Below are 13,051 nucleotides of genomic sequence, written 5' to 3' on the forward strand. Positions count from 1 at the left end.
CTTATTGAGATTTATTGCCCGATGCTTTAGGATTTTGGTTCTAGCAGGTCGGCCTTTTTGCGTCACTCTTGTTTCGTCAGTTGGGACTTTTTACAAACACTCGGTGCGCTGGAGTTTGGGTCTCAATGGTTCTTTTGATTCTTTGTCCTTATGTGGTTTTTTCTCTTCTCGTTATAATAAACGAGTACTCTTTTCCTTGCTTGGTCTTTTTTTCCCTCTAACTTTCTCCCATTAAAGCCCACTCCTTAATCTGCATTGTTGTGCTAGGTTTATTTCCTTAATAAAATATCATTTAGCTATTTCAAAATTGTGCTTCAATTCCAACACAACGTTAATTCGTGCATTACACTGAAAATGTAAAAATGCGCTAAATTTATTTATTGAATATTACCCGATTGATGTATAATATGATACACAGTATTAGATTAGTTACAAACTTGTGTTTCGATTCTGAATAAAACGCTAAATCGTGCATTGCACAAAAACTCACATCCTATTGTGCAAAAACACGCAACATTTTTTTGTTTAACTTTTTCATCCGATCGATGTGAAAACATAATAATATGATACTTATAGTATTAGATATGTTTCAAAATTGTGCTTGCATTATGAGCAAAATGCTAATTCGTGCAATTATAATAAAAATTGCGCTTTTTTTTAATGAATTTTTCAAGTCGATTGATGTGAAAACATTATAATATGATACAAAATTTAGATCTATTTCAAAATTATGTTTCAATTCCAAACAAAACGCTAATTCGTATGTTACACTAAAAATCACATCCTATTGTCATAAGCGCACAATTTTTTTTTAATTGAACTTTTCAATTCGATTGATGTGAAAACATCATAATATGATATTTAATATTGAATCTATTTTAAAATTGTGCTTCAATTAGGAAGCAAATGCCAATTCGTATATTACACTTAAAATTGCATCATATTGTGCAAAAGTGCGCAAAACAAAAAAAAAAAAAATACTTACAATCCGATTGATGTAACAGATACATGCGAAAATGAATACTCCCTCCGTCCCGTAAGAGTGTATTATATAAGGGATGGTGTGAGTTTTAAGAAAAAAAATTGGTAGATAAAGTGTTGAGTAAAAATGAGTAGTTTTTGTTGAATTGATTATGAGGTTATGTAGAAATGAGTGATTGTGGTTAAAATGAGAAAAATAGGAGTTATGTCCCAAAATGAAAGTGATGCACTCTTTTGAGACGGACGAAAATGGAAAATGTAATACACTCTTACGGGACGGAGGGAGTATTATCAGTCATACGTCCAAATAAAAATGAACTTTCACCAAAGACTCTTTGATAATGCATAATAAATCGTTTTAACTCTTGTTTTCTGCCCTTTTTGAATTATTGACCAATCGTAGGTGGCCATTAAGAAATAGAATAACAACGAAACAGAATGTTCAAATAACAAATATAGAAAGTACAAAAGACCCAAATGAATGTGAAGATTTGCAAACAATTTACAATCCACTATTGCATGTACGAGTTGAGGACTTTGCCCTAGGACCAGATGAATCCACCATCGCATTTGAGGATTCAATCTATACTTGAAATGTATGATACAACAAATCTTAATTCCTTCCATTTTTCCGAGCTAGTATTGATACTAAACACTGAGCTTCGGATGGAAAATAGAATCAATGAAAGGCTTTGTGAACTCATCTACGCAAGCCATCCGTATACGTTCAGGAGTTGCTGGATTATCCAGACAAAACCAATCACTAAGACCAACCTCCGCCCTCGCAGCTCTGATGGCATCCTTGATTGCGAAGAATACAGCTGAGGCCAGAAAGAAGGGCGGCTCTCCCACTGCTTTGGATGAGTGGATTGCCTTAGGATTTGGGGCACCCTTCATCAAATATACATGGGTTGTTAATCCAGAATATAAACAACAAAATTTATGCATGATGTAAACAACAAAACATACAGTTATGCAACGAAAAGACCAGGTACACAAGTATCTCCAAGAAATAGATTATCAACAGACATAACTAAAATAATTGAAATGGGTATGGGATAGCACCATTGTCCCCTGACTTAACTTAACCATAGGCGAAGGAAGGGGAAAAAACGTACACTGCATAAGAGACTTGGGGCAAGTGAAAAATACAAGATAACATCACATTATTAATGGATTCCTTAAAATAGGGGATTACAGCTCTTTAAACACTCTCTTGCTCTTCTTTTATCTCTCTGCATCTCTACATCTCTCAATTCTACCTCTACATCCTTTCTTCCTCCTCATGAAACCACAACCGGCTAGGATAGTGACAACCATTGCCGAACTTTTAAGTGAAGAAACAAATAGTCTAAATAAAAGAGATTCTAGATTTCACAGTAGTTTGTTTTTACAATTATTTAAATGAAAACTAAAGTATCAAGTACAGTGACTTGATTATTCCAGGAAAAGGGAACTACAAAGTCCAGAAATAGTAGGTTGTCCTCTATATTCACTCTAGCAAACAAAATGATATATCAAGCAAACATAATTCAAAAGCTGCGCATGATGGATGATGTGCAGATAAGTACACAAATACATTTAGGCTCTCCTATTAACTAGGCTACTACTACTGTTAAGCTACAAACCACAAAGTAAAAACAAGTGTTAAGCTACTTATTAAGATAGTGATTGTAATGAAACTTTCTGCAGTAAAGAGAAAAGAGGAAAACAACTGCAAAGGGACAAACTTGCATAATTGGAGAATATCTTAAGGGAGCTGAAGCCATTCATGACATTTGCTCCATTATTGCGAATGATAATTATTAACACCTTCGTAACTAAAACCCAAGGAGGCAGAAAAATGTGTTAGCATGTTAACCTTAAGGAGGGAGATATTGAATTTCAATGGGACGTCGTTAATGGATGGAATCTTGTAACTACCAGGACCACAAGTGTAAAGACATCCTGCTGGTATCCACTTGTGAGCAGCATCGCCCCATTTTAGCTCTTCCAGAGCCACCCATCCAAGACCTTGTACAAATGCACCTTCAATCTGTGGAGAACAACAAAATGAATTCTAGGTAGGAGAAATAACAGTTTTTTTTTTTTTTTTTTTTTTTTTTTTTGAGGAAGTAACTGGTTTTTTTATTTGGATAGCAGGCATTAATGAGAATAGAGGAAATAGATAACTCTCCCAATTCCAATAGTATTAACTCAGTTAAAACCATAAGGGGGAGTTTACTTTGCATGATTGATAAAATGGATGATTGAGTATTTTTATCCTCAATAGTAGGATTACTCCAATCCCACCCTAAGAATCAAGCAAAACTAGCTTAGAAGATAAAAATAATCAAGGGCCTTGGGATATCCCAAAGTTTCAATCCAACAAAGTAAACAAGGGATTAGCCATACTATTTTTATCTAATCAAGGCTAATCTTTCAAAGTAAACGCCCCCTAAAAGAATAGCCAGTTTTCCGCTGTTGTGTGCCCAATCCCAATCGAAAAAACACGCCCAAGGCTAGGATAACCTATGCAACACTAATACACTATATGATTGGGAGAAATTGAAAAGTAGAGGTGTTGTAGTCTGAAGTAGCTTGTGAAAGGCTTCTCTATGACTGACACAGGGATCCATATTTCCTTTTTCTGGAACAAACTGATAAGTTTCTAATATGTTTTATCTGGCGTCCAAAGTAATATGGTTTTAAGGTGTATCATCGGCCCCTGTTGCCAACAAGTCCACTTCCAAGTCAGTTTAAGATGGTTAATTTGGATTTATTTTTAGGACATCATGTTCCACACCATAATGTTTTAGAGGATTCCTTAAAACAAATGTTTTACTGTTTTAGAAGATCACAAATAAGATGAATTTGAAAGATGTCTCATTACTCAACTAATATGGATGGGAAAATATGTCAAAAGACAAGGTGGAGAACCGAAACAGTTTCTTATATTTTACAAGAGTAACTGTATAACTTGCCAGTAAAATTATCCACTTATGCCATGATTATGACAGACAACTTCTTTTGACATTCAACACAACAGAACACCTAATCTTGCAAGAAGGGTTCTTTTTTTTTTCTCCCACAACAAAGGGTGCATCAATTGCATATCAAACATTAAGGAAAAAATATCAAATTAAATAAGTTCCACTAAAGCCTTTTTTTTCACTGAGAGAAACCATACTAATAATAGAATCATAGATGAGCTAATATAAATTCAATATGTTAGTGATGAACATTATATAAAGCAGCAGGGACAAACCTGTCCAACATCAATAGCTGGATTTAATGGAAAACCAAGATCCAAAATCACATCTGCCTGCCTTGTATGGAAGTCTCCTACTAATGTGTCAATTTCAACCTCAGCAAATGCTGCCCCATAAGTGAAGTACTTAAATGGAGTCCCTTTACCAGCTCCCCAATCAAAACCAATATCAGGTGTTCTATAAAATCCATGAGCGGAAAGGTCTATTCGCTCCATGTAGCATGCACTGGCGAGCTGATATTGAAAGTAGACACTTGATGTGATTGACTCAGATAAATTAGTTCATCAGCATATCTAAAATTTCGCATGGTGAGTCTTGCAATGCGTATTTCAGAAGGAAAATATAGATAACATATTAGAGATGAGAAGCATATAAATGCAGAACTTTTATGCTGTATACACATACCCCTATATCCAATTCTCATAAGCCTCCAGTTTGTCAAGCTTAGCCCAATAATGGTTACTCCATATACAGCTCAACGCCAACAGCATCAATATATAATATGAATAGCTTTTTGTGGATTTATGAAATATTGATTGGACTATCTTATGAAATAACTGTGGCAAAGTAAGAAACAACACAAGGTTGTTGGATCTTATGTCAAGGCTGAGTATATAGCTATAGCTCACATTGCTACTGAGATGATTGTGTTAAAGAATCTGCTTAAGGAATTGGGGTTGCTTATGCCTCGTGATAACTAAGCAGCTATTTACATCGCAGATAATCCAGTTTTTTCATGAAAGAATGAATGACATTGAGGTTGACTGCTACTATATTTGGGACTGTGTATTGAGCCAGACTATTGGTACTCCTTTCACTTCTTCATCCAAATCATATTGCCGACATCTTCATCACATGTAACCTAGTTGTAACCCCAGTTTTCTACTCCATATATATATGGGATACTCTCTTCATGTAGAATATACCCTATACTTTTATCATAGTCATCTCTATACTCTTAGGGGGCGTTTACTTTGAGTGATAGGATAGATTGATAAAACATAGGATTGTGTATTTGAAAGATAAAATGGTAAAACAAGTGCAAAATTAATCAATCGATCAAAGTAAATGGTTAATTAGTTTGGATTATTTCTATCAATCTATCCTCCTATCACTCAAAGGAAACGTCCCGGATTAGTAATATTGTTCTTCTTAAGTTGCTATTATTTAATAAGTTGTTTTTACTATAGATTAGGATTAGGAATAAGGTTTTCTGGGCCATTGGAGTTTATTGCCTATTTAGTTAGGTTTCAGTAAGTTGGGGTTTCATTATTATGTTGATCCATTATTTGAAGAACAGAGTTTTGACTGTGTTAGGATTATAGTATAATTTTCATTATAGTATAAGCTGAATGAGAACCAATTTGGGCTGTTATGGCATCTCTATAGATCTATTCGGTTTTTATGCTTCATACAGGATGAAGAAACTTTTACTTAAATAAATTCATGATCATTTTTACATGTAATTTTGAATGTTAATCAATGTTTCAACATGCCAACATAAGAATGACAAATTTCTATCAATATAAGCACATCTATTTCCCTGTTTTCGGCACTGCAATAGAAAAAGAAGTCTAATTCATTTTAGCAATCTGCAAGGCAGAGATGGAAGATGCAGTAGTGAAACTCACTAAAATAAAAAAAAGTCAAATTATTACCTCCGCAAATGAGACAAAATTGTGTTTTGATGCTATAGGCTCCATGCGTGCTTTTATTTGCTCACATGCATCTAAAACTGCTGCACCATATATATCAGAACTTGCAGAAGCAGCTGTTGGTGATGCATTCGGAACCTAATTAGGGGAAGAATAGAAAAACATTATTTCTTTGAGTCCACACAAAAAATGGTAAATCAAGTACTATGCAAAGTGAGTGAAAACATTCAAAATAATGGTTGTAATAGATGCATCTTTCAAGCAAGCATTAGGGGAAGGGCAGTAGGCAATCATATTATATTGTCCAGACACAGGTTAATTTCTGGTCTTTCACTGATAATCCCTAATAGAAGAAAGAGAACTTTCGACCAACCTCCGCCCTCACAGGTGAATTTCTGGTCCCTCACTGATACAGGTGAATTTGAAGATCCATTTGCAAACAAATATGGAAGTGCAAGAAACAAATATGGATCTCTATTATATTACAGCCAACTATTGCATGTATACGACTGTATGTTGAGGACTTTGCCCTAGGATCAGATGAATTTACCATCGCATTTGAGGATTCAATCTATACTTGAAGATGTTACAAAAAACCCCCACTGGTTCCACATTAAAGTGAGGAATGATACATAAGAGGGAGTCAATATTTTTCCGAGCTAGTATTGGGTTAAGTTAGGGCTCCCTAACTTATATGCCTAACAGAAGACATGTATGGTACAACAAATCCGAATTCCTTCTATTTTTTCCGGGCTTGTATTGATACTAAACACTGAGCTTTGAATGGAAAACGGAGTCGACGAACGGCTTTGTGAACTCGTTTACACAAGCCATTTCTATACGTTCAGGAGTTTCTGGATTTCCTAGGGCAAAGTCCCGACACAGGTGAATTCTGGTCCTCCACTGATAATTTTTAATAGAAAGAGAACTTTTGACCAACTTACTCATCAAATGAAAAGGTTCAGAGAATTGAGTTGTACATATACAATGTACACCTGGAGTCATGGACTTTCAAGAAACCAGAATTGGACAGGAAAGAATGAAGTCATCCAATAATGTGTCAAACCATAAGTAATTACAGATTATAAAATTCATCAATCCAAAACATAGCATTTGTTGGTCTCCAAGTCGATTGAGTTTCCCAGATAATTTTAGCATTGACAATCTAGAATTTGTATGAAAGGGCACTGTTGATTTGATTTTCTAAAAAAGTTAAAAAAAAAACATAAACCAAAAGTGAGTAGCATCCAACTATATGCTTCAAGAAAAGTTTTTAAGTCATGAAACAATGGATAAAGTGAAAGTAACCGAGAAAGCAGTAGGACTTTACAATAGAACCGTAAGTTCATCCTTATCCTTCTAGTTAGAATTGTTACTGTGGAATAATAAAAATAAGTACAGACTTGCAATAAGATTGGCAACCAATTTCATGTTCCACAGTCACAATCGCTTTTGTACTAATCAGCCTAGGCACCCACCCACCCTACCTTAGACAATAAAACATGACCTAGGTGGCTCAAGAGTCCCTAACATGACTTAGGTGGCTCAAGATTCCCAAGGGGCCCATTTTATCCTCAGAAAAGATGATAACCTTTTCCTGTTTCTGTTGGAACAAAAGTTTGGAATTTTGAAACTGTTCAAATTAATTTATAGTATTACGACTTTAAATTATTGAAATTAGCTATCTGATAAAATAAATTATCACGTTATATCCCAACTTTTGACTGCTTTTTCAAAAACTTCCATATGTTTAACTAATTACATTTTTATACCTAATGTTTCACAGTAGTCACAAAAATATCCCACAACTCTTTCTGCGATCAGATATCAGAACTCTGACATGTCTTGCCGGAAGAACTACTTGGCATTGAGGCCTTGCCACCTCAACGAGGATAACATCATTTTTTACAAGAAAAAAGAAAAAGAAAAAAAAGAAATCTGGCAATCGTCATCTCTCTATACAATCACCCTAGAAAACAATATCATCCTTGTTGAGGTGGCAAGGCCAATGCTATATATTTCTTCCAGAGGGAAATGTCAAAACTATGGTATCAGCATATTTTTTTAACTTCTCCTAAACGTAAGGTAAAAAAATGTATTTATTTAACGTTGGGACATTTTTGATAAAATGATCTAACGTTGGGAGATAAAGTGATTTTTACCCCAAAAAAAGACTAATACTAATAAGTTGCAAATTTGGCAGCCAGGCACGCTAGAGCTTAGATGTCACTCAAATGCCCAACTTGCGGATAGCAATTTTGGCAACATTGGTCATAACCCAAAAAAAAAAAAAAGAAATAGAAAGAAAGAAAGCGCATCTTTATTCACCTTATCTGTACTTGTCTCTGATATAAATACGGAGCTGAGCGGAATGTTGAAAGAAGACGCAGCCACCTGTGCCACTTTTGTATGCAAACCCTGCCCCATCTCAACGCCCCCATGTGTGACTAACACAGTTCCATCTGTATAAACGTGCACTAGCGCACCTGCCTAGGACCCACAAGCGTATGAACGAATCAAAATCACCATCAGATGTTCAATAGAATGAAGATACAAAAGCCATGATGAGTATAAAAACAAAAGACTACCTGATTCATAAATTTTGCAGTAAAAGATATGCCAAATTTTGTAGGGATAATAGCCACTCCACGCTTCACCCATCTATTATGAGTATTGAACCTCTCCACTTCTTTTTTAACAGCCAAAAAGTCAGAGGATATCTTGAGTTCTTTCCAGAGACGCTCCAGGGTGCTGTTTTCAATTTTTTGACCATAATGCAACACTGAACCGTCCCTCTGAAAATTCATCTCCTGCAAAACAGCAAAGAGAACAGATATAGACATCAAAAGCTATTACTGCATTAAACCACCAACCAGAAACATACACACAGAATAAAATAATAAAAAAAACACTGGATACTCTTATCGAGACAAAACACTTACCCTAATCTCTTCCGGGCTTTTCTTAAGTTCCATGGATATTCTTTGAATCCAGTTTTCAGCAATCAGCATACCTTGTGGACCACCGAATCCTCGGAAAGCAGTATTACTAGGCAAATTTGTGAAGCAAACCATTCCTTTGATCCTAACATTAGGAATCTCATATACATTGTCTGAATGGAACATGGCACGTTCAAGCACAGCAAGTGAGAGATCAAGTGAGTTTCCTCCATTGTTGAAGATTTTAAGATCCAAAGCAAGTATTTTTCCATCTTTTGTAAAACCAACCTACAAAATGTATTTCCACAGAGCAACTTAACCCAAGAAAGATAACTAAACAAAATGAAGAATCGTCAATCAGTAACGAGTTCTCATTAAAAAGAGAGGCATATTTAAAAGATAGTATCATAACACTCTTTATCTTCCAACACACAGAAAGACATAAGTCTTCCCCCCTCCTCAAATAAAAGCAGATTCAGATGTTGAGAACTTCACCTAGTGCATATTGTCAATTTATGTGAAGCAATCAAGATGCAAATTCTACGTGATGATATCAGGAGTGCAAAAACAGTAAACCTTAATTATTCACAGAAACAAGGTATACCTTATACTTCCCAAGAAAGCTATGCCGCTGTCCTGTTATCATCATGTCAATATCCCTATCTAGTGTAATCTTTACTGGACGATTTAGTAAATATGATGGAATGGCAGCCACAGCAGCAAGGAAAGCAGACCTGGTTTCTTTCCCTCCAAATCCACCGCCAACTCTTTTAGCCTTGCACACCACTTTTGACATCGGAAGACCAAGAACACGGGCAACATACTGTTGGTGCTTCTTAGGGGCCTGGCAGAAATTCAGAACTTCAGCATAGACTTCGAGAGTCAAGTTTTTTTCTACATTCATTTTTTTAAACAAAAAATAAAAGACGTAGACATGTTCAAATTTCAAAATGAAGGGGACATTCACTAACTTCTAGCAATTGAATATATGAAATTCTTATTGTGAACTAATTTTGTAAAATAAGGGGACGAAGAGAACGACGGGAATCAAATCAAAGAAAATGTCAGATTGTTAACTTAAACTAGGAAAGAGTTCAGCAGTCAATTAAATTTATTAATTTGAGGTTCTTCGCCAATTTTTTTAAGGATTTATTAAAGCAAGGTCTTATTTGAAAATAAGCTTGAAGCTTCTTGCTCTTCTCGTAAATTAGTACTTTGAAAGCCTATAAGCGCTTTTGTTGGTTAAAGAGAGCCTACAAGCTGTTTTTTGGAGAACATAATCAGCACTTTCAGTTTATCATAAGCTCCATCAAAACACCCACACAACACTATACTAGATAGAAAACATAAGAGCTTCAAGCGGAACCACAACAAGAAGTAATAAATCACCTAAACAAATAGATCTAATCAATTAAGCCATAATACAGTATATTCATTTCCTAATACCATCTTATTCTTTCTCGTTCTCATCAGTTGAGTTTGTTCTGTTAGCAAAAAACATGGAGGAACTTTGAGGAAAGTTGTCTGCCACCACCACAACTTTGCCACCACCAAAAGGGAAAAGTGCAGCTCCATTTTGGAGTGTGCGGTGTAATCAACTTTGAGAAAGTTGGGGTGTGAGGTGGAATCAACAAACATGGAGGCTATAAATGGGAGCATCGCAGCAGCTTGAAAATCATCCCAAATTCACAAAAGAAGTCTTGTGAAAGAAGTGTTAGAGAGTGAGAAATATAGTGAGAGAAAACTTCAGTGTGAAAGTTAAACACGAGTGATAAAAGTGAGTCGAGAGATAGCCTCTGTGTAGGCAAGAATACAAAATACAGTGTGGTATTGTTGTACTCCTCCTTTGTGAGATTCTCTAATATATTGGGGTGGGTCCGTGGACGTAGGCAGTTTGGCCGAACCACGTTAAATATCGGTGTCATTATTTTTTCCGTCTTAGATAATTTATATCTTTGATATTGCTTTCGATTTGATAATGGGCGGAAGTATTTGTGTATATTTCCCAACAACTGGTATCAGAGCCACGTTTGTGGCGGTCTGATAATTTTCTTGTGCTGTTACTATTCATCGTGAATAGTGATTTCGTTGTGAACAGTGATTGTTCTTTTGTAATTCTTAGTATGCTCTGTGGTTGCAGTAATTACTGAACCTCCACATCAGAAAAGAATTACTTTGAGAAAATTATCTTGTTTATCAATTGGGAGCAGTTACGATGGGCGACGGAAAGATTACGATTGAGAAGTTCGATGGTACGGATTTCGGTTTCTGGAAGATGCAGATCGAGGATTATCTTTATGGAAAAGATCTACATCAGCCCCTCAAAGAAAAACCAGATAAGATGGATCCGGACGAGTGGGAGCTGCTGGACAGAAAGGCGATGAGTGCAATACGTTTATCGCTGTCCAGGAACGTTGCCTACCACACGACTGGAGCAAAGTCAACAAAGGAGATGTTGGCGATTCTGGCGGAGATGTACCAGAAACCATCAACTGCAAACAAAGTACATTTGATGAGACGATTGTTCAATCTAAAAATGTCCGAGAGCACACCAGTGCAGAATCATTTGAACGAGTTCAACATGATCACCACACAGCTGAGCTCGGTGAAGATCGAGTTTGATGATGAAGTTCGTGCCCTAATAATGCTATCTTCTTTGCCAGAAAGTTGGGCCGGAACAGTGACAGCAGTTAGCGCTTCATCGGCAAAGGCAAAGTTGCGCTTTGACGAAGTAAGAGATCTGATGATCAGCGAGGAGATTCGCAGGAAAGAATCTCCATCTACTTCAGGGTCAGGGGCTGCACTGAACACGGAATATCGAGGAAGATCGAAAGGAAGGCAGAACAGGGGAAGGTCAAAGTCCAGAGGAAAGAGCCAATCCAGGACGGATAAGGGTTCAATCCAGTGCTGGAACTGTGAAGAGTTCGGGCACTTTAAGAATCAGTGTAAAGCGCCACCGAAGAAAAAGGATCACAAAAAGACAGCGAACGCAGCCACAACAGAAGATGTAGGCGAGGCGTTGGTCCTGAGCGTGACCAGTCCGATGGAGTCGTGGGTGCTGGATTCTGGAGCGTCTTTCCATTCATGCAGTAATAAAGATATAATTGAAAATTATGTCTCTGGCGATTTTGGACAGGTGTATCTTGCTGATGATGAGCCCCTGAAAATCGTGGGAAAGGGAGACGTGCGAGTTGTGACATCCAACGGATCCGAGTTGAAGCTGAATCAAGTCAGACATATTCCTGGACTGAAAAGGAACTTACTTTCAATTGGGCAGCTTGATGCAGAAGGCTACACAGTGACATTTGGCTGCAGTAATTGGAAGATAATCAAGGGAGCTATGATTGTAGCTCGTGGAAAGAAGGATGGCACGTTGTATATGACAACTAACTCCAAAGATTGCATTGATCTTGCAGGAGGAGTGAACAATGCAGATTTGTGGCATTGTCGGCTTGGCCACATGAGCGAAAAGGGGATGAAGATAATGTGTTCGAAGGGTAGGCTGCCTGGCCTGGAAACTGTTGAAGTTGGCCTGTGCGAGGATTGCGTGTTCGGAAAGCAGAAAAGGGTAAGCTTCTCGAGAGGTGGCAGAACCTTGAAGACGCAGAAGCTAGAGCTGGTCCATAGTGATCTATGGGGACCGGCGCCTGTAAAATCCCTTGGTGGCTCGGAATACTACATAACCTTCATTGATGATTCCACTCGAAAGGTATGGGTTTATTTTCTTAAAAATAAATCCGATGCATTTGATACTTTCAGGAAGTGGAAAGCCCTTGTAGAAACTGAAACAGGGCTGAAAGTAAAGTGTCTACGATCCGACAATGGAGGAGAATATGAACTTAAGGAGTTCAAAGACTACTGTGCTGAGAATGGGATTCGCATGGAGAAAACCGTGAGAGGAACTCCCCAGCAGAATGGTGTAGCAGAACGGATGAACAGAACACTAAATGAGCGAGCAAGATGCATGAGGCTGAAAAGTGGGTTGCCTAAGATGTTTTGGGCAGATGCAGTTAACACAGCTGCATACCTAATCAATAGAGGTCCATCAGTTCCATTGGAGTTTCGGATACCTGAGGAAGAATGGACAGGAAAAGAGGTAAACCTATCTTTTCTACGCATCTTTGGATGTGTTGCTTATGCTCATATTGATCATGTTAATAGAAGCAAGTTAGATGCTAAATCTCTTAAGTGTACGTTCATTGGTTATGGTGGAGACGAGTTCGGT

At 37.1% G+C, this 13,051-nt stretch overlaps 1 protein-coding gene across 2 annotated transcripts in view; it reads right to left on the reverse strand.

Moving 5' to 3' along the window:
• Nucleotides 1-1,404: 1,404 nt before the first annotated feature.
• Nucleotides 1,405-13,051, reverse strand: part of LOC131015788 (xanthine dehydrogenase 2-like) — a 28,259-nt gene continuing 16,612 nt past the window's right edge. For both annotated transcript variants that reach the window (XM_057944211.1, XM_057944212.1), the window contains 8 exons: nt 9,431-9,670; nt 8,830-9,114; nt 8,476-8,697; nt 8,216-8,377; nt 5,891-6,025; nt 4,229-4,465; nt 2,843-3,016; nt 1,405-1,872 (listed from right to left, as the gene is read on the reverse strand). In XM_057944211.1, the coding sequence (XP_057800194.1) occupies nt 1,630-1,872; nt 2,843-3,016; nt 4,229-4,465; nt 5,891-6,025; nt 8,216-8,377; nt 8,476-8,697; nt 8,830-9,114; nt 9,431-9,670 (1,698 nt within the window). In that variant the 3' untranslated portion in view covers nt 1,405-1,629. The remainder of the gene's footprint in view (nt 1,873-2,842; nt 3,017-4,228; nt 4,466-5,890; nt 6,026-8,215; nt 8,378-8,475; nt 8,698-8,829; nt 9,115-9,430; nt 9,671-13,051) is intronic.

Source organism: Salvia miltiorrhiza, chromosome 3 (genome assembly GCF_028751815.1).
Source record: "Salvia miltiorrhiza cultivar Shanhuang (shh) chromosome 3, IMPLAD_Smil_shh, whole genome shotgun sequence".
NCBI classification, from domain to species: domain Eukaryota; kingdom Viridiplantae; phylum Streptophyta; class Magnoliopsida; order Lamiales; family Lamiaceae; genus Salvia; species Salvia miltiorrhiza.